This window comes from Pyrgilauda ruficollis, unplaced genomic scaffold (assembly GCF_017590135.1).
Source record: "Pyrgilauda ruficollis isolate IOZ18807 unplaced genomic scaffold, ASM1759013v1 scaffold272, whole genome shotgun sequence".
Lineage (NCBI taxonomy): Eukaryota > Metazoa > Chordata > Aves > Passeriformes > Passeridae > Pyrgilauda > Pyrgilauda ruficollis.
Genome location: NW_024524067.1, coordinates 114,801 through 140,382, shown reverse-complemented (window position 1 = coordinate 140,382; position 25,582 = coordinate 114,801). Strand labels below are relative to the sequence as shown.

Genomic DNA, 25,582 nt, shown 5'->3' with positions numbered 1-25,582 from the left:
AATCTTAACTAGTTGCATAACTGAATTAAACATTTAAATTACAATTTTGTTTTAACTGCTCTGCAGAAGTTTTAACACACCCTGGGAACTGAAGCTATGCAGTACACTTAGTGGTTTTATGTTACAGTCACTCATGCACATTCTCCTGAGTTATGTTTAAAGGTGTAAGGCTGAAATCTATTTATGCAGTGAATAATAAAAGCAGCTCTGAGAAACGCAACTTAAAAAGAAAAAAAAATTACGATTTCATGCTGCTTTGCCCCTCCCCATGAAGAAACCACCAGCAGAAATTAGAAGTATATATGTATCAGAGTTATCCGTAATAGCAGTCTTTACTGTATTGTTCTCTCATTGAATCTTCTAACATTTTCTTGAGAACATACACAAAAGCCAAAAATAGTAAATCATCTATTTGTAATCCAAGTGCAAAAGAAGATCTCACTAACTAATTAAAAATACTACACAATATTTGATGGTTTTTTACATAGGTTTAGCATGTCTCTAAATGGCAGTGTAAGATGTATTTGAACTACTACAGCAGCAAAAGGCATAAAGTTTCAGACGTTCATGCCAGCTTCAAAAGATAACTTTTTGCAGAGCTACCTTAGCCATTCTTATGGCACTACTAGCTACTCTTGATTTTGTAAAGATGCAGATTAGGTTTTCATGCTACTGCATTTTTTTATGTTTATTAAATCTAAATATGGCATCCTATTTAAAAGTATTCAAGGTGTATTTACCACAAACTTCAGTAATCTCCTGATTTCCATCCAAATGCTTAACTTTTTAAAATACTGGTTTTGGTGTTATACATGCAGTTGTTATTTAGTATGTTTGAATTAACTTATTCTAACCCCAGTGTTCTTCAACATTATTGTTGCATTCACTTAACTTTATGCTTGCTTATAAAAAGAGCAGTAAAACAGCAACTGCTAAAATACTTTAAAGAGGCAATTTAACAACATTAAGAAAATTAAACTGAATGCCTCCAGAAAATTATACACAGAAAATGCAACTCCAAAAAATGCACATGTAATACACATGCACATGTGCAAAATGCACACGTCAAACCTCATGGCCATACAATACAAATTTGAGGCAACCATGCATATGGTGCTTACAAAACAAACTGATACTTCTTATCAAACCAGTATTTAAAGGAGACACCTATGAAGAAAAGTGTAATTTTATATTTATATTGGGCCATTCAAACATCTAAAGGTAAGTAAAATACTGTTTTACATTGTACTAACCCTGTAACTCCTAGCTGGTGCCACTGGATCACTGTATAGAGAAGATGACTATAATGTGAAGAACAGAACAAGTCAGAAACACTTTTTCTGCATACATAAATTTTAAAATTTATGTTCTATATTCCACTAAAGTCCTAAAGATTTAAATACTAAATTTTAATCTATCTATAGTAGACAGAAACTTTCAGGAAGGGTGGAAGAGCCTCCAAGAAAACCTGTTATTTTTGAAATCAATTTAAACATTATTAAACCAATCTAGTATTTTTTCAAGTAGATTTGTGGAAGAGAGTGAAGAAATTAAGGAGTTCTCAAATAACATGTCAGTTTTCTCTAGCTAGTTATTTAAACCTGGCCATGATCACAGCTGCAGGTACTGGAAGATATTACTCATCTCATTATATATCAGTATTTTATAATTTATGTTAAGATGGAAAAAAGTATTGCAATGGTGCTAAACATTTAAGACTTCTTTTTGTTGTTTTTAAAAGACAGGAATTTGACACAGCAACTGTTACAGCTGCTGGCTGTTTTCTGTATATCATACAGAATCATGACACAGAAGTTATTTTAAATTTAAAACCTCACATGCAGAACAGCGTAATCTGCATGTTACACATTAATTTTATAAAACACAACCCTTACAAGCAAAAAATACAATTGTTATTACTTTTAACTGCAATAATTGCAAGTGTCATAGAGAGATAAGTTAGTGTCATATGGCATAAGTAAGCAAAACCACATATATGTATTTTATATAAATAATTCAATTAATATAGAAAGAGGAGACAGACCCAAACATGGTAGGAAGGAACTGGTTTACTATATCCAATGCTGCTATAATTTCTTTGATCATAGTAAATTCCACTCTGAGAGGTAAGGAAGGAAAGAAGAGAGAAAAGAAAGGTTGCATCTGTACATCTTGCAAACAGAAGTTTTATCTTAACATTACCCATGTGTTCCCAAGCTTAGATCTTGTGCAAAATGCTGTAAAGTTTTCCCTAATGTTGACCCCAAATCCATTTAACTTTCTTAAGGAAGTAAATAATAAAAGCCTCAAAATTACTATGTACTTTGTATATCAGCATTAACTGTATTTCTAATGCCATGCTCAAACAAAATAGTAACTAATTTTGGTATTTTTCCTCCATAATAAAATAAAAATTCCAAAAGCTTGACAAGTGCAGCAAGAAATACATGAAAAACGTAACTGAAAAGACTTGCTAATAATTAGTACAATTATTTACTTTATCTTTTTTACATTAGATACCATTATGAATCAAAGCATTTTGGGGAGGGAGAATAATAGAAAGTCCTAATAATTGAATTGGGGCTGGATGTTTATGTGACACTAGCATAGCCTGTACTCTACCACTATTCTTTACATCAAGTGCACATACTGAAAGTCTAGCAATTATATTTTGGCTTATCTCCGTTGTGTTTTGACATTCTCTACACAAACTGCATATATAGGCACATGTGAGGAAAAAATTCTTACACACATACAAAAAAGAAAATCCAGACAGATAAAAACAGAACAAAAAGTAGCGCCTGCAGCATACAGCACTTCTTATCTCAACAGGCAACAGAAAGCAGAAATATTCATATTGCTCATTTGTTTAGGAACTAAGGGAACAGCCCTTCAAAAGTACATTAAGAAATGCTATAATACAATAATAAGTAAATACAAAATTACTTCAGCCTAGTCTCAACACAAGCTGGTTTGATCCCCCCAACCCTTAATTCAGTTGCTAATTCATCAGTACCAAAAACTGTCTGAAAAACTACATCCAAAATATTTCATTTATTGACACTATTTCCACATGTTAAACACCAAACTTTCTGGAATAGTTTCTACATAATCAAAATAATCCTCATGCCTTTCTCAATAAATCACTGGATTAACATCAAGATCTCTGGCAAATTCAATCTGCTGTACATCTATATTTAAAATGTTTCTAACTATTTGATAGAGGACAAAGGGGGAGTAATAGAACACATATCTCCATCCCAACTGAATAAACCTTAATCCAGAGAAGTGCCACCTTTAAATAGTTCCAAGAGCCCTATCCAGGCCTCCAGCAAAACATGATTTCTATTCATCTAATTCCATTGATGGTATTGCACTGATACAAAAACAGTTTCAAACACAAATTGGAAGTCAGAATCTGATCAATATGAGGGTTTTTTTTTTCCTAAAAACATTTATGCAAATGTCAGGAAGCTAACAAATTTATCCATGATGCTACATGCTGTTATGGATTGATTTTGGCATAGTGTTAGTGCTTTTATGAAAGGTGTATTTCTAAAATGGTTACTGTGAGATGTGATCTGGAAACAGAACAAAACAGGCTTTAACTTGGGAATGGAGGAAAAAAAACCCATTTTATTTATTTACAACACAAAGTCAAGAGGGAAATAAAAAGACTACACACAAAAATCTACAATGGAAAACTTCTAAAATATTTTTTTCTCTTTCTATCTTTCTAATACTATCACACTATATGACAAGACTGTAATTCCTAATTTAGCTACCACTCCTCTAATACTTAATTTTCAGTTCAATATCATTTTTTCACAATTTTTTTTTAGTTTATTAGGAGAGAGGAGGGCTTTTTTTTTTGCACTATGGGCTTTTTTAGGAAACACAGTTGGAATTTCATGTGCTTCTATGTCACACGTGGCAGCCGCCTGAAGAGAATTTGCTGTGGTGAGTATTTTTTTATGTTTAGTGTTCTTACTACTGTCTATGGATTTAAACTGCTTTTGAGGTTTTTTTAAGAATGTATTGCTCAGTTTCAAGAAGTGACAGTTTTTTACTATTGGGACATTTGTCTTCTCTATATTCATTTTTTTGGGGCTTGGGGGTTTTAGGAACAGAGATTTTTTTTCTGTTGAAGGCAGACAGCTCTACTACAGCCTCCCCATCAGTCTTTGTTCCTTTTACTTCTTTTCGTAACAGCTTTGTCACTCTTGGCTTTTGGCTAACTGCTTCTCTTAAGCTGTAGTTTTTAAATTACAGGAAGAAATTGGCTCTATCTCATGGCTAGGTAAGAGAAAAGTCTAGCCAAAGGCTACTCTAATAATCTCTTTTATCTAGGGCGCTTTTTATCTGCTGATATTTCTTCCCTTTCTCAAGCCGCCTTCTTATTTGCCTATCTTCTGTCTCCTCTCAATTTTTAGTTATGGAGGATCAGTGTTTTTACAGCTTTTATTGTCTTAGCATAAAAGGGGCTAAAACTTCTGCCCCGGTTTGCCGTCGGCTGGGCACCTTACCTCCCTCTTTTTTCTTCTCGGCCGTGATGCTGTCACAAGATATCAAATTTTAAGCCAGCACGGTGTCTCTACCACTCTCTCCCGGAGCCGGGGTGGAGGGTGGCTGTTTGAAACATCTCAGATCTTTTTTACTCTTGCATTTTGCAGGGGCTCCGGCCTCCCTTCCCACAGGCTGCCCAGCTACCCAGAGGTAGCTGGGCAGGAGAGGAGGTCAGATCAACTTACTGACTGCACTTGAAAGAGAAAGTCTTTTTGGGAATCTTTTGCTTTTAACCCTTGTGTGTTCTCAGAGGCGTATCCAGGTCTTCAGTAGCCACACCAGGTGTTAATTTTCAAATCTGGCCACTGATTGGTTTGACCACAGCTTTCCCAGAAACTCACTTCCTGGTCAAACCACAACACATGCTTAGTATATTTATAAGGAATATTATATGACAAAACTACCCAATAAACCATCATGAGAATAAAGAGCTTTCTCCTTTGAACTTTGTGATTAAGAGTAAGCATGACTCTAAGAATGAAATTTAGAGAATTAATACCATTATATAACAGCATCTTCAATCTTAAAATATAAAGACAGATATAAGGATTTAAGAGTTTTATCACCTAAAGCAGAAACAACACAGGAAATTCCAACTACCTAATTAGAAAAAAATAGGCCACACTTCTATCATTGTGTTAAAAAGAACTGGCAATTGAAACTATAATCAACCCTATTCTCATTAATATAGACTTGCCTTAAAGCTAGTGCTCACATCTCACAGAAGAATTTCAACCAATAAACAAACTAAAAAAGCTTAACAATATAGACTAATTTAAGCACTATATTGTGCTTGCCTATCTGCTAGCTAATTCAGATAACAATGTTATTTGAACAAATACAGCTTTTTAAGCTGCTTAAATATTCCTTTTGGTGGTACTTCATGCTTGCCTCTTCTTAAAAAACAGATTTTATGTGGCATAATACCACTGAGAATGTGATGCCATCTACTATCACTTCATAAAAATATGACAGATGTCTTTTAAGTAAAGATATACAAACTAGCTGCTTATTCCCTGGACTGAAGTAACTCCCCATTAGATTAAGTTGAAGTTTCTATGCGGTAATAGAGAACACAAATAGATGCATACACACTTTTCCCCCCAAAGGTATCCTCCACGTCTAATCTGTACAACACTTTACTACAAAACTTAAAAATAACAGGAATAGAAAGTGCTTGCTGTAAGACAGGTGTCTTTTCTCCCTGAAAAAAAATTACACATGTAGGCTACAGAAAGTGTTAGAAGTATAAAACTATTAGAGATCTGAACATGTGATAGTACAAATTTATATACTTTTTAAAGTCAAGAATTTAAAGTCACTAGTTAATACCATTACACCTCAGAAACAAAGCACAAAAACAGTCTTCGCTCAAAGAGATGCAAAGTATTAGCATATAGGGACCAAATATCTTGCAGATTTATCCTTAGTTTTGTCGTACTAAAGTAAAATAAAATTAAATTAAATTAAAATCACAATGTTAAAAAAAAATTAAATTGCTTTTATTTCAAAGAATGACTAAAAAGACTTTCAAGAAAATTCCAAGAAAACATATTCTACTAATAATGAAAATTTAAACAGGAAGGAATATCCATTTATCCAGATCTGAAGTGCTTTCTGAGGCTGGACCATTCAATAAAAATTAATATTTTTCCCCAACAGCATCCCAATTTATGAAAAATGAGATAATTTTGGACAGCACTATACTATGTGATTTTAGTAATAGAATTTTAAAAAATTAAGCCAAGTCTTATATGGTAGATTTCATTAAACTGAGACAACATTTACAAGGTTATGTAACAAAAGGCTCATACAAATCTGCACACAGGCAAAGCACTCTAAAGGATCATCAGCCCCATTGTCAAGCTGTGCAACTCACCATGATGCAATGACCTTCCATGGTACCTTACAGGCTCAGGAAGGTCACTGCCTATGGTGTACAGGACATGAAAGACTTTACAGAAGGAAGGGGAAATAGTATTTTGTAATCAGGGAGGAATTAAAGGTGGGAACAGAGGAATTAAGTGTTTTCAGGAAGAGCAAATGTGTGAAAAAGAAGGAACAGTGTGATGAAAGGGCCAGCTATGCGTAAAGAGAATGGGAGTTTACCAGAGTTGGCAGCTCTTAAGAATACTAATAAAAACAGCTTTGTAATAATAGTTTAGCAACTGTCCTATGTTTCCTGTCACTCAGTAACAGCAAAATTTGTAAAATTTATACTTCTTTTTTTCAACTTAGAAAACTTAAATTTTCACAGCAAGCTTGTTTTTTTCCAGTTCATTTAAAAATGTCACAGGTATTTTAACTGTAGGTAATGCGCAATACAAAATATAATTTTATATCAACCTAAGCCTACTTGTAACACAAGAGAAAAAAGAAACTGAAGGTAGTTTGAAAATATTACATTACATAGTAGTAGCATGCTGGAGTATTGCCCAGTGTAATTTTCAAAATGAGGAGTAATGAGAGGATTTCAAGAAAAAATATTTTTGTCTATTGTTATATCTGAAAATTTCTTCTAGACATGAAATTAATACCAGAAATTCCCCAGATTTAGATTTTATATTTGTTTATAAGTCAATATAGCCCAGATTTAGCTATTATTTCATACTGTATTCATATTATCTCAATAGTTCCAATATATCCAGTATTAACAATATATTAAATGATATTTTAATATTGTAGATGTAATTTATAGACTGTGGTCCTTTTTGTGTTGCTAAAACTATTACCTACAGGACCCATAAGTCAACGGATCAGTTTTAATCAACTTTATTTTTTTAAAACAATTTCTGTCTCTAATTATTACCTCCAATAAGCAACCTTGCTATCAGTGAATGAAGACAGATCACTCAGACACTTATCATCCCGACACTAACTTAAACTGTTAATATAAAAGGTATAACAGTCTACTAAAAAACGCTTAACTTGCCTAAACTAGGAATACCACAAATAAACAGAAATACCCATTACTGAAAAAGCAAAATTTCTGTATTTCAGCCTTGTCTGTTGTTCTAAAATCACAACATAAAAGAGAAAAATGTCTCCTATTGTAACTTTCAATAACACGTTTGTACCTGTCAAGGCTGATGGACAGCCTTTTCCATTTTATTTTACTTCTCTATTGGGGACATGGGGAGAGAGCGACTGAAGAGATGAATTCCCTTCACAACTGTAAGTGTTCTTTCTTTCAGCTCTCACATTTGATATCACAAATTACTTGATTACATCAATCATTGCAGCAGTCCCATTAACACCATGTTCTATAAGCATGCTTTCACCAAACTACTGCTTTGCTAAGTAAACACAGAAAACATTAGAATGTGAACACATCACACTAAGTAAAAAGTGCTCATTCCAAGTTACACACCACAAGAGCTCTCCTTTTGGAGGTACTTGCTCTGCTCCTGTGAGATGCACTGACATCTGAGGAACTCTTGAGAATGAAATTATAAAAATACATTAACATATTAAATACATTTTTAAATTTAATTCTATTACTTTTCACTGAATAACAGAAAATAACCAAGGCAGTCAAAGAAATTCTAAGTAAGCCCCCCAAAAACGAGCTTAGTTATCTGCCCAATTCAAACCCTCTCATTTAGACAACAGCCAATTACTTAATCTCCATCTTAGCATATTTGCTATGTCAGCCAAGACAAGAGCAGATCTGAGCAAAGCTATATCAGCTCACAAGTTTCTAAGAGTTGCACATAGCATGTTTTCTTGATAAAGCATTTACTGTTCAAAATTATTTGGTAAAAATATGTGTGTGGCAAATTGCAGAAATACTTAACAGTAGTACTTGCATGATATTACACAAAATTCAGTTAATCAGAAACTACATTTAATTGCAAAAATCTCTTAGCAAGTGACAATTACCTTTTTTAAAGTCACACAAAGAAACAGCTCATTCCAACTTCCAAAATACTATTGTATTTTAGTAATTTGTCCCTTTCCTGGCCTGTATACCCAGATCAATGACCAGCTGATTTCTAGGCAGATCCAAGACCAGGAAATTGTTAACATAACCTCAATAAAACTGTTCTTTAGCAATATATATATGGCCTAAAGATGATATAAAAGAGTCTATACAAAAAATATTTCTGTTAGCAGTCGTCGGGATACCTTATATCATTCAGTTAAATATTTTGCCATTAATGAATAATATATTCCCACCTTCTCCAAGAAAAAGAATCTTGCATCATACCAAACTCTTCTTCAAATTATATCTTAAGATACTGATACTTTTTCTTTCACAAATGCTCAGAGTATTTGTGAAAGATACACAAATGCTCATTTTCACAGTAATGCTCAAAGTGCAAGAAAAGACTGGAAGATTGAAACATAAAAATAAACTACCTTTTTAACATTGATGGAAAGAAAACACCAGATGAACTTGAACATTATATGTGACTTAAAATGACTAAAACTACAAATACTTATGAGACTTGAAGCTTCATCCTCTCCATTAGAAAAATAAGCCAGAACCCAAACCCTTTTTTCCTTTGGATTGGTTTCTGAGGGCTATGATCAAAAAGAAAAAGTATACAGTTTGAACACAAACCAAATATGAATGTCGATTGGAGTGGTGAGAGTATCTGGCCCTCTCTACATCTTCCTGAGAAAGAAGAAATGCAGAGTTACTTCATAAGGAAGGAAAAAAAACCCTGACACAATATTAGGAAGCTAAAGTGAGCAACATGCTGTTAGCACTTTTAATGCTAGGTGTCATTTTGAATAATCCATAGTGGCAAGTAAAGTCATTCAAGTCAGAAGAGCTCATTTCACCTGATTTGGTTAAGTATGCCAAGTTATCACATTAGGGAATATAAGCAAGACAGGTTAATATAACTAATAATTAGTTTTCAGTAGTCAGTTAGCCTTTCTTATGATTAATATATTAATGCAGAAAAAAAGCACAAAACTATTTAAATTAAGAAATAAAAGTAAAAATAGAGAGCTTTACAAAATTACAAGTACACTAGTAAGAAATGTACCATATAATTACTATATTGGGATTTTAAGTAATTTACCAAGTTATTTGAGCTCTAAGAGAAATTATTATTCTCAGTTGCCTCATATATATTTTGCATTTTTTTCTCTATTAGAGGAACAAAGCTTCTTAAGCAAATTGACCAGTTTAAAATTCTACAGTTAGTTTTCCTATACACTGACAGTGAAAATAATAAACCAAACTCAAAATCTGAGTGATGACAATTACCTAAGGCACCTTAATATCTTTTACTCTGTTTAAAGATGAGAGAATGTTCATTTTGGTTTACACAGGAGAATACATGAAAGATGCAAGACAAAAACCACAATTAATTTAAAATCAAAACATATTTCACACGCCATAAGCATCTCAAATTGCTACAGTATGAAAACATGTTAAGAATAATTTTAAAGCTATCTCATCTGGAAGCTACAACACAGTTCTAAAAGTAGGAATTGTTCCTTAACTTACCTATTTCCTACAGTTTTCAATATATTGAACTATTTTAAAGATTGTAATTATTTATAGAATTAAAGGCTTTGTCTCCAGATCATAAATGGATATCTAAAAATTAGATTTCTTATTGCTTACGGTCACATGGTTGTCATCTGCATTTTCACTGGATACATTAATTTGTTTAAAACTATTTTACAACTATTCAGTATTCAACAGGCCTCTTTAAAAATCTGCCAGAGAACTGCCATGGGGGGAGCGTACTTTCATTTCATAATGACATTTTAGTCTTCCTCTCTGTACTGTTTGTTTTGAGATTTAAAATGAATGCTCAAGCTATTTAACTTTTCAACACAATGTAGTTAGATCATTGCTCTTTTTAAATATTCTTTATATCTCTGGTCTAAATGGACAAGTACCTCTTAGTAACATCTGCATCAGACAAGAAGAAAGTTTGCTACTTATGTAAGATTCCTCTTAATTGGTGGGTAACAAGTCTCTTCCTGACATTCCATCAGAAGATAGAAAGCCTGTATTAAATGTTCAGTATATTCAGGTCAAAGGATTATGTACTATAGTATGTATTACCAGCAGCATCTATCTGTTTGCATCTCAAGCTCAATTTCTAAAAGTTCAAGTTGGAATTATGCATATTATCCAATACAGAGGTTACATCTCCCAAACCAGGAAAGGAGTGCATATCTGTTTAGAAATCTCCTGCAGCAGACGCACCCCTTAGGACTGCAAAAGGAAGGTGGCATTCACTTGAGTGGCATTAATTTTGAGTGAGATTCCTCTCAAATACCATATTTTGGAAACCCTTGATCTCAAGCAAAAAAACCTTCTAAGATACATTCCGCCAAGAAATACAGAAACTATGCTGATCTTGAGAACATGAGAACTAATGTATACACATATCAGACAGGCAAAGAGACAATAAAGAGTGAATACAACTTTGCAAATAAAATTCTAATGACAGTCCTAGGATTTCTCAACAGATATTAACTGCCATTGTAGTTTTAACTATTTGAAATGATGGCTAGTCTCAGCGTGTCTCTTAAATCTTGGTGATTCAAAACATTCCCACAGTGAACACTTTCCTAACAGCCAGAAAAACCCAACATCTCCCATATACCCTTTTAAGAGGCACATTAATTCTGTGAAAGGAACCCTCTAAAGAAACTTTGTAATTAGTCAGTCTCACTCCAGTGCTGGGTAAAATAATGGAAAAGTCTATTCTGGGAGGTACTGAAAAACACCTAGGGGAAACTCAGTCATTGGTCACAGCCAGGATGGCTTCATGAGGGGAAACTCCTGCTTGTCAAACCTCATTTTGTTATACAACAGGGTAATTTTTTGACTTCAGGCACTTTTTTGACTTCAGCAAAGCTTTTGATACCATCTCTCACAGGATCCTTCTAGACAAAGTGGCCCACACAGAACTGAATAACGTTATGTGATGATGTTATGAATGAGCAACTGGCTCACAGGTCAGGCACAAAAGGTTGTAGTGAATGGGGTGACATCAAACTGGCATCAGGTCACTGGTAGGGTTCCACAGGCTCATCTTAGGCCCAGGTCTCCTCATAAATACTTGGATTCAGAACTCAAGGATTAATAATTTTGCTGATGACACCAAATGGGAGGAGTTCGAGGGCAAGGAGGTCCCACAGCAACACCTCGGCCAATCAGAGAGATAGGCAAGCACCAACCACAGTGTCTTGGTTTGAAAGACAGGTGCTTCCCAAGGAAGGTGGGAACCTCCCTTGGAATGGAAAATGTGACCCCCTTCCCTCCAAATTATTATAACTTTGACATTACATGGCTGTCAGGCAAAGATATGGGAAAAAGAATAACAGTTCTTTACTAGTGTGTGTATACACACACATACATATATATAAGTATGTGTACACACATAAAAAAACAACAATATATACATATATATACACACACATACATATATATATGCACATGTACACACATAAAACAACAACAACAGTGGGAGTGACCACAAACAGAACCAGAAACCCAGTAACAGCCTTCTCTCGACTGTGGCACTGTCCCCTTTGGTGCAGTTACAGTCACAGCCAGCAGGGGCACTGTTGGCTCCCGGCTGGGCAGGGTACATGTGATGAGTCCCCCACACCTGGAGGGGGCGCTGTGGCATGAGCATGGTGGCACAGCCAACGGGAGAGATAGAAAGGGGCTTCCTTCACAAACTCATGGGAGGCAGCTGGTCCTGGTGCCCCTCTGGATGATGAAATGGACTGCAGCAGGAACCGCAGGCAGGGTATAACTGCAGGCAGGCACAGGATATCAGGTTTAAGTGTAGCAAAAAGCTGGAAGCAGCAGCAGAAAACAGCAGCACTGGGCAACGGCAGGCGGCTTTCTGCAAGCAGCTGCCGCAAACACGCAGGAGACACTCCCTCCAGAAGTGGGAGGGGGTCAGGGTCCTGGGTTTTCCCCTGCAGCACCCAAGTGGATGGTGAGGGTCCCTTCCAGTGAGATGGGGTGTTGATAAGGTCCAAGTTCAAAAGTCACACTTACCAGCAAAGGCTCACCCGTGGTAAGGAAAAGCAGTGCATGACAGAACTCTGCATTGACAATGAATTCTCCCCGCAGCAGCAGCCCAACTGTCTACCCTCCAAGAGTGAGAGAGAACAAGGGACAAGCCCAGCCCCTCATTCCCCAGCCAAACTCTCACAGTATCTCTGCACTTGCTAAGAGAAGGCCCTCCAGCTAAGAGACTGCAGCCAGCTGCACCCCTTTCCCCCATTTTGGCTGCATCCTTCGTTTCTTTCAAGTACCCATTGTTCTGGTCTCTTAGGCAACAAATGGGAAAAGAATTCCCTAAGAAAGAAAAAAATTGAACAAATCCTAACCTCCAACACATATGAAGTTTAACAAGGGCAAGTGCTGGATTCTGCACTTGGGATGGGTCAACCCAGGACGTACAGACAGACTGCAGAATAAGACACTGGAGAGCAGCACCACGGGGTCCTGGCTGATGGCAAGTTGAATGTGAGTCAGCAGTGCCCGCACAGACAGGAGGGCCTACTGTGTCCTGGGTACATCAGGCACTGCATCACCAGCTGGACAAAGGAGGGGATTGTCCTGCTCTGCTCTGCACTGCTGCAGCCTCACCTCGAGTCCTGTGTGCAGTTTTGGGTGCACAGTATAAGAAAGATACAAAACTGTTAGAGAACCCCCAAAAAGGGCAGCCAAGATAGTGAAGGGGCTGGAGGGAAAGCTGAACAAGGAGCAGATGAGGTCACCCATCTGTTCAGCCTGGAGGAAACTGAGGGGAGTCCTCATTGCAGTATGAACATAGTGACAAGGGGAAGTAGAGAGGCAGGGGACTGATCTCTTCTGTGGTGACCAGTGACAGGACCCAAGGGAACAGTCAGTCAGGGGAGGCCTGGACTACGTACATATATAATTGAACAACATACATATATAGTTCGGGGACACCCCGGGGTGCCCCCACCTCAAAACGCACCACAGCATATATCTATATTTTACACGTAATTATTCACTTTGAAATAACACACGGCAAACCATTAGTAAATTACTTCTCCCAAAATCCTGTGTTAGTTCTCTGAGTGACAAAAACATGCACAACAGGTGATTTTAGCCTACCATCCATTTCTGGATATGAGCCCATTTTCTATCATATAAATGCTGAGAAAACTATAGAATGTAAAAAGAAAACCAAACAAAACATTTAAAATGTAAGTTATAGTCACCACACAAGATTGGATTCCTAAATTGAACACTCAGAAAGATCTACAGAATAATAGCAGATATTAATAGCAATTCAAAAATCTCAAACTGTGGTACAATGAGAATCGTATAAAATTGAGGCAAAAAATGTTCTGCATATTTCACATATTACCACAGAAAAAAACCCCACAACAACCAAGTATGAGCATTACATGGATTTGAGTGCAGTCATGACAAATAATAAATTCTCAGTGTTTTACATGCGATGTCAAAACCTGAATTAAATGCAACAACTATGCGATAACTAGACTGCTGAAAACCTAGTTTCTAGGATTTTTTTTTCTCAAGATATGCAAACTTTCTTTAGGAGAAACATATGGAGCAACACACAACTGTACGTGTAAATATTACTCCATTTAAATATTTTTTTAAAAGAAAGATCTTTACAACAGGTATTTACTGTGAATCCTTTCAGTATAATCCAATTCTAATGCTGAAAATACTTGTACAAAACTGAATTATACTAAAAGACAAAATCTTACGGAAATGCAGAAATAAAATACTTTACGAATTTTTGTAAAGGTTTGCAATAATTCCTGGTGAGTTACACTACCTCTTTTTGCTGTCGCTCCAGCTCTCTCATACGTATATCTCTTGCTTCTGCTCGAGCTGCCCGTTTTGCTGCAAGTCTGGCTTCTGCCTACAAGCAGATGGAAAATAATTAAAGTTCAAAAAAAAGTTTTTTGAATAATGGTTTGAGTACTCAAATCTCTTCAAAAGTACACATCAAGATTTTAACATCATAATATGGAAGTAATAAAGAATGAAATTTCAAAAAGAATATGTACCTAACTCTTTAAAGAGAGCATTGCTAGTCAAAAGAATTAGATGATCATTTAAAAAGTCAGAGAACGGCTTGGGTGTGAAGGGGCCATAAAGATCATCTAGTTCCAATGCCCAGATCAGGTGCCATCAACTAAACCAGGCTGCTCAGTGCTCCATCCAACCTGGCCTTGAACAGTTCCAGGGATGGGACATCCACAACTTCTCTGGCCAACCTGTTCCAGTGGCCAGGAACTCCACACTCCCCTAGTAAGAATTTCCTTCTAACATCTAATCTAAACCTACTCTCTTTTAGTTTAAAGCCATACATTCCCCTATGTCCTAACACTATCTGCCTTTGTAAAAAAACTCACTCTCCCTGTTTTCCATAAGCCTGTTTCAGGTACTGGAAGGTCACAGTGAGGTCTCCGCAAATACATCTCTTCTCCAGGCTGAACAGCTCCAGCTTTCTCAGCCTGTCTTCATAGGTGAGGTGCTCCAGTCCTCCGAGCATCTTTGTGGCCATCAACAACAACTTCTCCCAGGCTGGACTCACATCTGAGATTGCCCTGACTGATACGCAGTATGTTGTACTTGGACTTGTTGAACTTCAAGAGGTTCTCATGGGCCCAAATTTGTCCATGTGGCTCTGGATAGCATCCCATCCTTCTGTTGTGCCAACTGCACCACTCTGCTTCACAGATCTGCAAACTTGCTGACGGTACACTCAATCCCACTGACAGTCATTGATAAAGGTATTAAACAGCCCTGGGAATATGAGGGAAACAATTTTGCCATATAGCTGAAGTTTGAAGAAAGCACAAGCTCAGTTTTTTCATATTTGAATAATGAGTTGACAAAAATTCTCTCAAATTCTTCAAATATTAAACCACTGAAGACAGGTTTTCCACCAAAGATTCCAGTTGCCTATGTAATGTTAATTAAAAGCTTTTTGAGAATCAGCAGCAGCTAAAAATTCAGAACTCCTAACAACCAACCAATTATAGAAGTTCTTAAAATGTAACACCCAACGGATTTTTTGCTTTTGATTAAGGATAGAGTTTTCCTTGCTTTTGCCACTGTCACAGTAAATGTTTATGTCAAACATTGGAAACCTACAAAACTGTTTTATTGTGCTTCAGGAAAATGAAACAGGTATATAACTTGGGAGTTTAACTTCAAATTATGATTAGACTACAGGCACAAAAATATCAAATAATGACAAGACAGAAGGCAGACTCACTATCGCTTTATTACTCAAAATAGTTTGTCTTAACTCCAAATGACTTGTGAAGACTTTTTTTTCTGAATTTTGCATATGCAGATAAAATAATTCCAAGGTTGTGTCAACACTCCTGACTGCCATAACATAATCATTTTTCAAAGCAGCATAAAGCTACTCTTCTTTCTACCTGATAACACACAAGTAAAGCAAGGAAATTGCCATGCAAGAGGAAGTAATTCCATTATTGCTCTGTGGCATATAAACTTTCACACTGACAGGTATACAGCACAGAAAGAAAAAGGACTCAAAGAGCTGATAAGTTTGGGTTTAGCTTTGTCTATAAAATAGCAGATATATGCATTTGGCCTTTATGCTCTGGCAAGGCTTTACTGTTAAGTTACAAATTTAATACAAAGATAATACTGTTAAGATACAATGTTAATTGGTTTACTGATTCATGTTAAAAATCAATTCACATTTCACTACTCTCCCCTAGTCGTACACCCAGAAACCTAACTTTAAATTCCTACAGTAAAAGGGAAGCTCAATTTCTTATCATTTACTAAACTCTTGATAAAACACAAGTGAATTTACAAATATTTCTCATAAAATGGGTGCCAGAAATAGAAGAAAAAGAAAATCTTATCTTTTTAGATTTTTCTTAAGAAATGGCTTAAAATTATATTAATTTGTAACCTGAGCAACCAGATTCCTGTAAAATGCACACAATCTCAAAAAAGACAAAAACCTTAGCAAGTTAACTAAAAGGACAGCTCTCAGGCTTCCTCCACCATACTTCAGAGCAATAGACACGTTGCAGTACCATTAGAAAAGCCGTAATACCAAGTAATTCTTAGTGCTCTGTTAGAGCACAGATTGTAGCAGTCACACAAGTTTTCATAGCTATGTTATTGAAATTCAGAATCAACAATAACAGAGAAACAACCATAATTCAAAAGGACACAGTTTTCTTCCCAGGCTATTCACTCTGTTGCTTTACTGAAAACGCCCGTGAAAGTCATGAAACAAATTACCACCAACAAATCCTTAACAAAATATTTCATCTGCTGCATTGAAATAAAGTCTTTAAATATCTGCTATGGAAAATGTAGAGTCACAATAGCTTTGGATAAAGTTTGCACTACAGGGGCAGAACAGAAACACTAGACTGCTCATTTTGGGTTTTTTTAAATAAACCAGCAAAAGTAGAGGCAGTCATGCTCTCATGCTTTTCAATTCAACTAGTATTTCACTTGAGAGGGCATATGAAATGCATCCCTATTCATTGCTCATAGTACCTTGGGAGCCAATACAGATTGCTTTCTACAGCCTGCATTAAAACAAAGTCCAATCTTAGAAAAGGATAGACTGGCCACTACAGTCCTGATTTCAGTTTCACTGGTCATTATTCTCTATACAGTCTTTAGACCAGACACACATTAATAAAATATATTATGATAAGTATCCATTGTAATATTATCTAATTGAAGTACAGCTTATTATAAAGTGATAGAACACACCAAGCTTCTATTTTTCTGAAGTAAAAATTCAACTGTGTATTGTCCAAGATCTAGCAACTCTGACACTATTTCAGAAGCTTCCTAAGGGAACTTTCAACTGATAAAAAGAAGTGGGATAGCTGAATTTTCTTGAAGAAATAAGATATGAGGTATTTAAACCTGGTACACTTACACTAGTGGCTTAAATGGAAAGAATGTTATAAAATCTGGAGGACACACAGGCCATCAGGTAAAGATACAATAATTCAGTATGGAATTTATTCAGAGAATTGATCAAAAAGGGACATAGAAGACTACAGAGGAGATCTTTGTAACAAAAGAAATTGGGTAGGAAAACAAGAAAGAGGTCCTTGAGAATTTACTTGGGTAAGAAAAAAGGACTAATTAATAAATTATTAATTTATAACTAAATATTTAAACTCTCTTTTGTATATGAACACACTCATACTACTCATATTTACCTTCTACTCTGGGACAAATTTGTGTTTTTAAACTAATCCTGTATTTCTTTGGGTATTAGCTCTCGTCTAAGTAACAAAACAAAGCAATCTGTTCACCACTGAGTTCTGGAATTCCTCATTTCAAAATAAATACCAAAAACCATTACATGAACAAAAGAAAACCCCAGTGTTTTCTTGTACCTGCATAAAAAGCATTTCATTCTAGAAAATTATTATCCTGGCTGTTTTCAAGCAGTTAAGCACAACCTTACAGCAGTGTTCACTTTGATTGGTTTATTTTATTTCCTACAGAAGTAGAAAAACAATACTCTTCTTCCAGGAGGTAGCACAGTTTCCTGATTTCCACCTAAAAATCAATTGTTATAAGCTATTTATAGTAATTTAGAAAGCTATCTCTACTTCTTCAATTTTTTCAACTTTGTTTTTAAATATGTATTCTACCACAATCTTTTGAAGACTTTTAGCTCAACTTTCAAGGACAACATGTAGTTCTTCAGTTAAATCAAAAATATTTTTGGCAAGAAAGAAAAAAAAAAAGGAAGATGAAACTTTAACTTGAATGCCTTTGTAAAGATTGAGTCTGGAGTCTCTCCTTTCTGTTGCATTTTTCTTAGTCTCTTCATAGCAACAACCATGTTTTTTCCCAGGTAAGCAGTATGATATTAACACAGAATTTATGTGGTAGAGGCTTCCCTCCATGTTGAGCAGGGAGAAGCATAACATCTATCTCCATAGTGTAGATATGCATCTTTTTCCTTCCCTTGCCTGCAAGAAGGAATTCACTAGAAAGCAACAGTATTTTATTTTTAATTTTTATATTCGGGAGACAGTGATTCTTTAATTAGCTTGGATTCAGCATAAAAGCTGCATAAGGTTAAAATACAGGCTATCCTAAAATGTTATTCACCTCTGAAAAAATCAGAATTATTTTGTCATCATGGGCCGATGTATACATATCACATAGAACTCGTTTCTCTTTCTGTTAAGGGATATGCAGTGCCTGCAGTTCCCAATGCAGGAGGCCCGGTTAAGGAGCATTTTACTTCTTCCACCAGATGGCAGCGGTAAGGGCACTGACTGCCCCTGCTGTGGGACCCACTGCTCCCTGTCTGCCATGGGCACATGGAACGGCACTAGGACACCCTGTCAGCTCTGGCTAAGCATCAGGGTGAGCATTTTAAAAATGTTCACTGTAATTCTTATAGATAACTACGTGTAGCAACTTAATTTCACCTTTTCTCATCAAGCAAACAAAGGATTCTGTGCCCAATTCCAATCCCCCATGGCAGGGGCGTTAGAATTTGATGATCTGTAAGGTCCCTTTCAATTCAAAATTTTAGCTCAACTATGATTCTTTCTGCTGCTCAATTTTTCTGTATTCTCATTCCCATGCTTTTTGCCCTTATCTCCATAATGTCTCATGAAATCAAGGCAAGACCACCACTTAGGTGCCAAAAGTATTTCTTACAGCTCCTCAGAAATCTCTTTTCCATTTACATCTCATGTCTCTGCCCCAGCTGCCTACAAACAACAGAATCTTACATTTTAACGTGACTTAAAGATTTCAGAGTCTTTACTTCTGATGTCTCATTCTTCTTCCATATATTGTACAGATTCACATATATATTATTATAGCTCTAGAATATCTTATATCCTATAAAATATCCTTAACCACTTTTAAAAACAAAAACGAACAGGCTTTGAATTAATACTAAAGTAGAAATAGCCAATTGAAAATATTTAGTGACCTCTTACCAAAACAAAATAAACAAATCACCTAGCATCTACAAAGACAATATCCATGAGGATAGAATTCTTTGGGAGTTTGCTTGCTTTCTAAACAGAAGCTGAACCCACATGAAGAGAAAAGCATGTACTAAACTTTAAATAGATTCATATGAAAAACACTGTTGTTAGCTGCTTCTAAATTCATTATATAGCCCTCAAACATTTAAAAATATTCAATTCAGCTTTTTCTATCATGGCAATTAAGTAACATTACATCTCCATCAAAGTAAGAACAACTGCACTCTACTCACAGTTGAGCTACTACAAAGTGAATTTTAAATCAAAATGAATCTTTATTCTCTCCCATGGGAAAACACCTTACGAGTTTTCCACGTTCTTGCTATGTAGTGAAAACAGTCACAAGAACAATTCCTGAGAAAAAGCCCACCAAACCAAAACACAGAGACAACATTCTACAAGGTAGAAACCCAGTGAACACTGTTGCAATGTTGCTTGTCCACAACCTCTAGTTCTCTGTCACCTAGTAACACAGCCCTGAAGAATGGAAGAGCTGTTGATACTAACACCCAAAAAAAGGCTACGAATGGTAAAACCTGATTGTGCCTTCAAACTCCTGTTTAGCAGGTTGAGGATGGTGAGATGATATGTGTCAGACTCTTATCACTCTCTGCCATGATACTCATTATATCTGAGCATGAACCACAGGCAATGTAAGAACACAGAAGCGACTGAAATCTCTGTTCTCACATAAACTGGTTTTGGAGAAAGAGGTCTCATGTAATCCTAAAAGATGGTGATGACAGGTTACAGCTAAATATCTAAAATTAACAATTTGTATGAAAATACAGACAAGTAAAGCAGCAACGCACAACCCAGCAAATGATATTCTGTCCACAAAAGAATTTAATAAGCAGAGAATCCCCACAACAAAGACACAAGGAAAACATCTTGCAATCATATCTGCTGTATTCAATGTAGACTGTGAACATAACCTTGAGAATATGAACCTCAATTTTCATTTATATAGTTATGTGGGAATTTTCAAGCAGTTAAGTCTTTTTGTTTAACAAATGAGAATATAATGTTGCCAGGAGCGTGAAGTTACACTAGACAATCATTACCTGCACTTTGGGAAGCTCAAACTTTGCATAAGATACATGAAACTATCTTCTACACCAGGTGACTTATTCTTTGTCAATCTTAGAAAGCTAACAGTTTCAGAATCCATTATAAAAGCTGGAGAAAGAACCAAAAGGTCATATAAAGGAACCCTGTATTTTCAGGAGATAGGCTTTTTCTTTTTCTTCTAAGCGATAAGCTGACTTCTAATTAACCTGGCTATAATTAGCACTACTCAATTTTAATGTAGTTGGGTGTTTTTAAACCCATAGCTCCATTATTTCCTTTCAGGGAACACAAGGACAATATATCTACACCTGCTCCTGCAACTTTTGAAAAAAGCATGTGTGTTTTAAGTTTTATCTCTTTACATTATCAGTAGGAAAGAAAAAGAAAGTGTTAGGGAGGCGGGGGGGAAGAAGTGTTCTGAAGGTTTTATTGTTATTATTCTTTTACTTTCTGTTAATGTAAGTTTTCTTTATACCCTTTTAAAGTTTCGAGTCTGCTTTGCCCTCTCCTAATCCTATCCCACAAGGAAATAAATAAGTATATTTAGTAAGTGCACTGGCATTTAGCCAGCACCAAACCCACTACATTACTTAGTGTGTTGGCCAAGAAATCTCAAATTGGCAAGCCAAAACCACCACACAAAATTGGTGTTCAAACTAAAACTACGACAGCATGATAAACTGTTGTACCAGGATAAGACTGCCAAACTGATCAACTGCAAGTACTCTCACTTCAGACACTGTGAAACAGGGAGAGTGCACTGCTTCCAAGAAAGGATGCACAGATGCCCTGTCCCTGTATATGTACATCACCTTTACTCTTCCTCAGTTCCAGTAAGCAAGGAAATTCAATGCCAGGAAAAATAATACACCGTAGTATAAAAAGTAGGTCCCTAAGAAAGGGCTTTAGCAACTCAAAAGATCTTGGAATAAGGCAGAAATAAAGGGGAGGGGACAACCAACAGAGGAAAAATGTTTTCTGATGCGAAGGAAAGATGCAAAAAAACCAAAGAAATATCAAAGAGGAAGCAGTCTGACCAAGTACATTCTAATTCTAATGGAAGTTCTCACTCTATCAGCAAAGTCCTGTGTGGGACTCTGGATCATGTATGATCTCACTCATCAAGTTCCAGATGCACCTCAGATGCTAAAGGTGCCCTTATCTTCCATTAAATATTTTCATATAAAATGACATCAGAATCAACTGGTGCAGAAAAATGGCTATATGGAAATGAACTTAGTAGATCAGTGCCAAAGAATTCTTTAAACCAAATTTCCTAGAAAACAATGTTTACTGGCACTAAAAGGAAGATATCTTCTTTTTTTTTTGACACATGCCATAGAACAAGGAAATCACAATTTTGTCAAATTAAAAGCGGAAACAAAGAATAAGAATAGCACTTTCTGAAATCTGAACTTTTAGAGAAAAAACACCTTGAAATGTTGCACACTACATTAGAGTCACTTTACTACATTTCTTCGTATTACAAATTCCGACACTTCCTAGTGCCATTTTGTGACTGCTCTCAGTCCCAGAGCACTTTTATGCAGTTTCACCACTCAGATCATCCTGAGTGCAGCCTTTTGTTTCTGCATATTCTGTTTACCATCTCTTAATACCTAGAACACTTCTTTAGGAAGATTTTCCACAGAAGACACATGGATTACAGAATTCAATATAATTCTAGTAAGTAATGTCTTCTAAAAGGATGGGATGTAAGACAACTAAGCCAAACAGTAATTTTAAGTAAGAGAATATGTATTACATGTTACTTACTATTGAGAACCTTTTCTAGGTTAAACGACAAGTTGATGTTATGGAAGCATGTATGTACTCAAAGAAATTTAAGGCCATATTCTTTCTTTTTTACTCACTGTTTTTGCCAAAAAATGAGTGATAGAACTTGATGAGTGAGATCATACATGATCCAGAGTCCCACACAGGACTTTGCTGATAGAGTGAGAACTTCCATTAGAATTAGAATGTAACTTTCTGAAAAGTTACCAACTATTTTTTTTTTTTTTAACTGACAAGGCATATCTTTTGCCTACAGTCTATGATAGCTTATTTAGGCATTTTCAAGTGTATCTTTCTCTTCAGAGACCTATCACCTACCTACTTTGTCTTACATACACATATACAGACAACTACTTACATTACAAAACCAATTAGAATCTGTATTTTGCAGTCCTTTATGTCAACTAGGGCAAACAGCCTTTTAGATAATGCAGCCCCAAAGAACCTGGATTCACTTGTATACAAACAATATTAAGGCTTTTGTTCCCTAGTCACAGCATTTCCACCTAGAAAAACTCTGGTCCAAACAGACATCAACTGCCTAAATCCCATGGGACAAAATTCCCCTTTGTATCAACTTCTTGTTAATTGCACTATTTGCTGGTTATCTCTAGCCCTCTTTTTTTTAGGTGGTGGAATTCCTGGTACAGTGTACATATTAGGCTTATTTGGAAAGAAATGTGACTTCTCACATTTGAAATAGATTCTATTACAAATATATTTTAATAGCGACTACTACCCATTCAATACCAATACACTATACTTACCATCTTAAGAATATTACACACTGTAATAGGATAAATGTGTACATTTTTCAGTTTTACACTTGAGATAGCAGCTGTATTTTTCATTTATCTTGAACCATCTGTAGAAATAGCCGCTAGGCTTAAGGGTAAATCTGTGAGGTTACACTAGTCATACAGTTAATATCTGACTGTTGACATTTCAGTTAATGTGATTTTTTGATCAATAATTTTCTTAGCTTGTATTAATTGCCATATTTTTGGCTAATCACAGTTTTTTATGCACATCTATAAAAAAATTAACTTTTCCTAGATAATGAGATTACTTTCATCCCTATTTCTGAATTCAAGACACTTTAAAATGAGCAAACCTCTCTGGCAATGTTGCTTAGAGCTTCATCTTCTGCAGAAAATCTGTCTTTCACTGGAGTTCTCTTCCGTCCTGATCCAGGAGTTCCCATTTTTATTCTCTGAATCTGTATTTGAAAACACAGATAGGACAAAGCTCAGTTTTAATTAAGATCTGGAATTAAAAATAATCAACCAACTTGCATGCCAAAATGTCCTAAATTTTCCAATCTTTAGCTACATAATACTCAAGATATCTACGTGCAATTGGCATGTAATGGTAAAATTTTATGACAAAAGCTTGTGGTAGCATTACAGAACACCACTGCATCCTTCAAAGTACACATATAGAATTTTTCCACTGATCAGAACCCATCAGTTTACCTGCAGTTTCAAAGTCAGGCACAGTTGTAAACTGCTCCTGGCTCAAAAAGAATACCTCTGTTTTCTGTCGATTTATGGAACTTCTAAAAAGATATATCCATTTAAGTTACAGATGTTGAAAAAAAAAAACCCTATAGACAACGAAGTGTTCAAGAATTAAATTTGCATGATCATTAGAGTTCTCCTCAACGCAGAAAAGACTCAACAGATAAACTTTACTAAGCATCCAACAGGTAGATGTGACTTACATTTTAACATAGCTGTTCTCATGCAACTGAACTGCTGTCTTCTAAAGCAGAAGGTTTACTATAGCAGAAATAGATACCCTTATGCAAAAAACTCCACTCTTTTACCTAATAAGACTCTCAAACTCGGAAATGAAGAGAGAAACATACTACCATCATATACCCTTACTTTTCACCCAGAAATCTCTTATGAATTGCAAGCATATAAAAATGACCAACAAAACAAAACACAGCCCATGCAGACACAATCAAAAAAAAAAATCAAAAAACACAACTATAAATGTTTTTTTCAAATATCCTAAAGAAATCCTACTTCCAGACATCCAGCTCCTCTCAAATGTCAGCTAGAATCTGGTGGTAGTCCAGCTATTTTACAAGATAAGTATCCTACACAGGGTTTGAGAAAACACCTTAGTTATAATAAAAACTTCGATTTGCAGGAAGAAGAGATCTAAAAGGTATCTAGTATTGACTATCCTTTTGAAACTGAACTGGAACAACTACCTTTCTTACTGGATCTGACTAGCAAAGACTCAGTAACTGATTATAGTTTAGTCAAAAAGGAAGGAGGAAAAAACCCCAAAGTGATGGCTATTTTTGTACAAGCAGAGATTTTACTTTGTTACTTTTACACAGCAATCACAAAGCCAAAATATATTGAGGTATTTTCTGGCACTGAAAGACACGAAGTAGCATCATAAGATTTTTTTTTTCACTTATATTTTAGCTTCTACACCTTTTCATCACCCTTCCTGTAAGAACTTTATACTATTACTCCTTTCTTTTCCTTGCAAGCAAGAAGATTTTTTTACTCTGCTTCAAATTTTACAGGTATTTTACTATTCTTCATCTGCTCAGTATTGTCACTGCTATTCTATTTAGTAAGAGTCCGTATTTTTAGTCTTAAAAAGAAGGAAGTAAACTTATGTCTTGTACTCAAGTAAATTTAGACAAATATATGCACAAACAGTTTGGAGATCTCCGTGGCAAGGGTTTAAGCGCAGAACTACAAGCTGCTGTCCACATTCTGAATGTCTCAAAAAAACTGCATCTTTTTTCAGTAATTCTTATTAGCTGACTTCACATATTAAGAGCAACTAAAAGTTACATGAACACAAAATAATACTACCCGTACTACAGAAGGCTTTAACAATGTTATACAGCCACAAGAAAAATCATGAAATGTTTATTACAATAAATAGGTTCATATAAGAACAGAAATCCAATCTATCTACTAAAAAGTCACTAAGCATAAAATTATTTTAATTGACACATTAAAGGCTTTAAAAAGTACTTACCACATAAGTAAAAACTGCAGAATAACTGCACATACCATAGACTTGAACTGCATTTGTTGACATCCTCTAAACAACATACCATTTCTAATAGACAACAAACTTTGATTTGTTAACTCAGTGAAAT

General features: G+C 35.6%; 1 protein-coding gene across 39 annotated transcripts in view; it reads right to left on the bottom strand.

Moving 5' to 3' along the window:
- The window catches only part of LRRFIP2 (LRR binding FLII interacting protein 2), a 57,402-nt gene that overhangs the window by 25,016 nt on the left and 6,804 nt on the right, over positions 1–25,582 (bottom strand). For 13 of the 39 annotated variants that reach the window (XM_041471647.1, XM_041471637.1, XM_041471646.1 and 10 more), the window contains 7 exons: positions 23,555–23,659; positions 14,352–14,438; positions 13,655–13,705; positions 9,134–9,187; positions 7,937–8,002; positions 2,045–2,119; positions 1,254–1,301 (listed from right to left, as the gene is read on the bottom strand). In XM_041471647.1, the coding sequence (XP_041327581.1) occupies positions 1,254–1,301; positions 2,045–2,119; positions 7,937–8,002; positions 9,134–9,187; positions 13,655–13,705; positions 14,352–14,438; positions 23,555–23,644 (471 nt within the window). In that variant the 5' untranslated portion in view covers positions 23,645–23,659. Of the gene's footprint in view, positions 1–1,253; positions 1,302–2,044; positions 2,120–7,936; positions 8,003–9,133; positions 9,188–13,654; positions 13,706–14,351; positions 14,439–14,934; positions 15,122–23,554; positions 23,660–25,582 lie in introns of those variants that run through there. The other 26 variants (XM_041471652.1, XM_041471653.1, XM_041471655.1 and 23 more) reach the window with 14 other exon arrangements.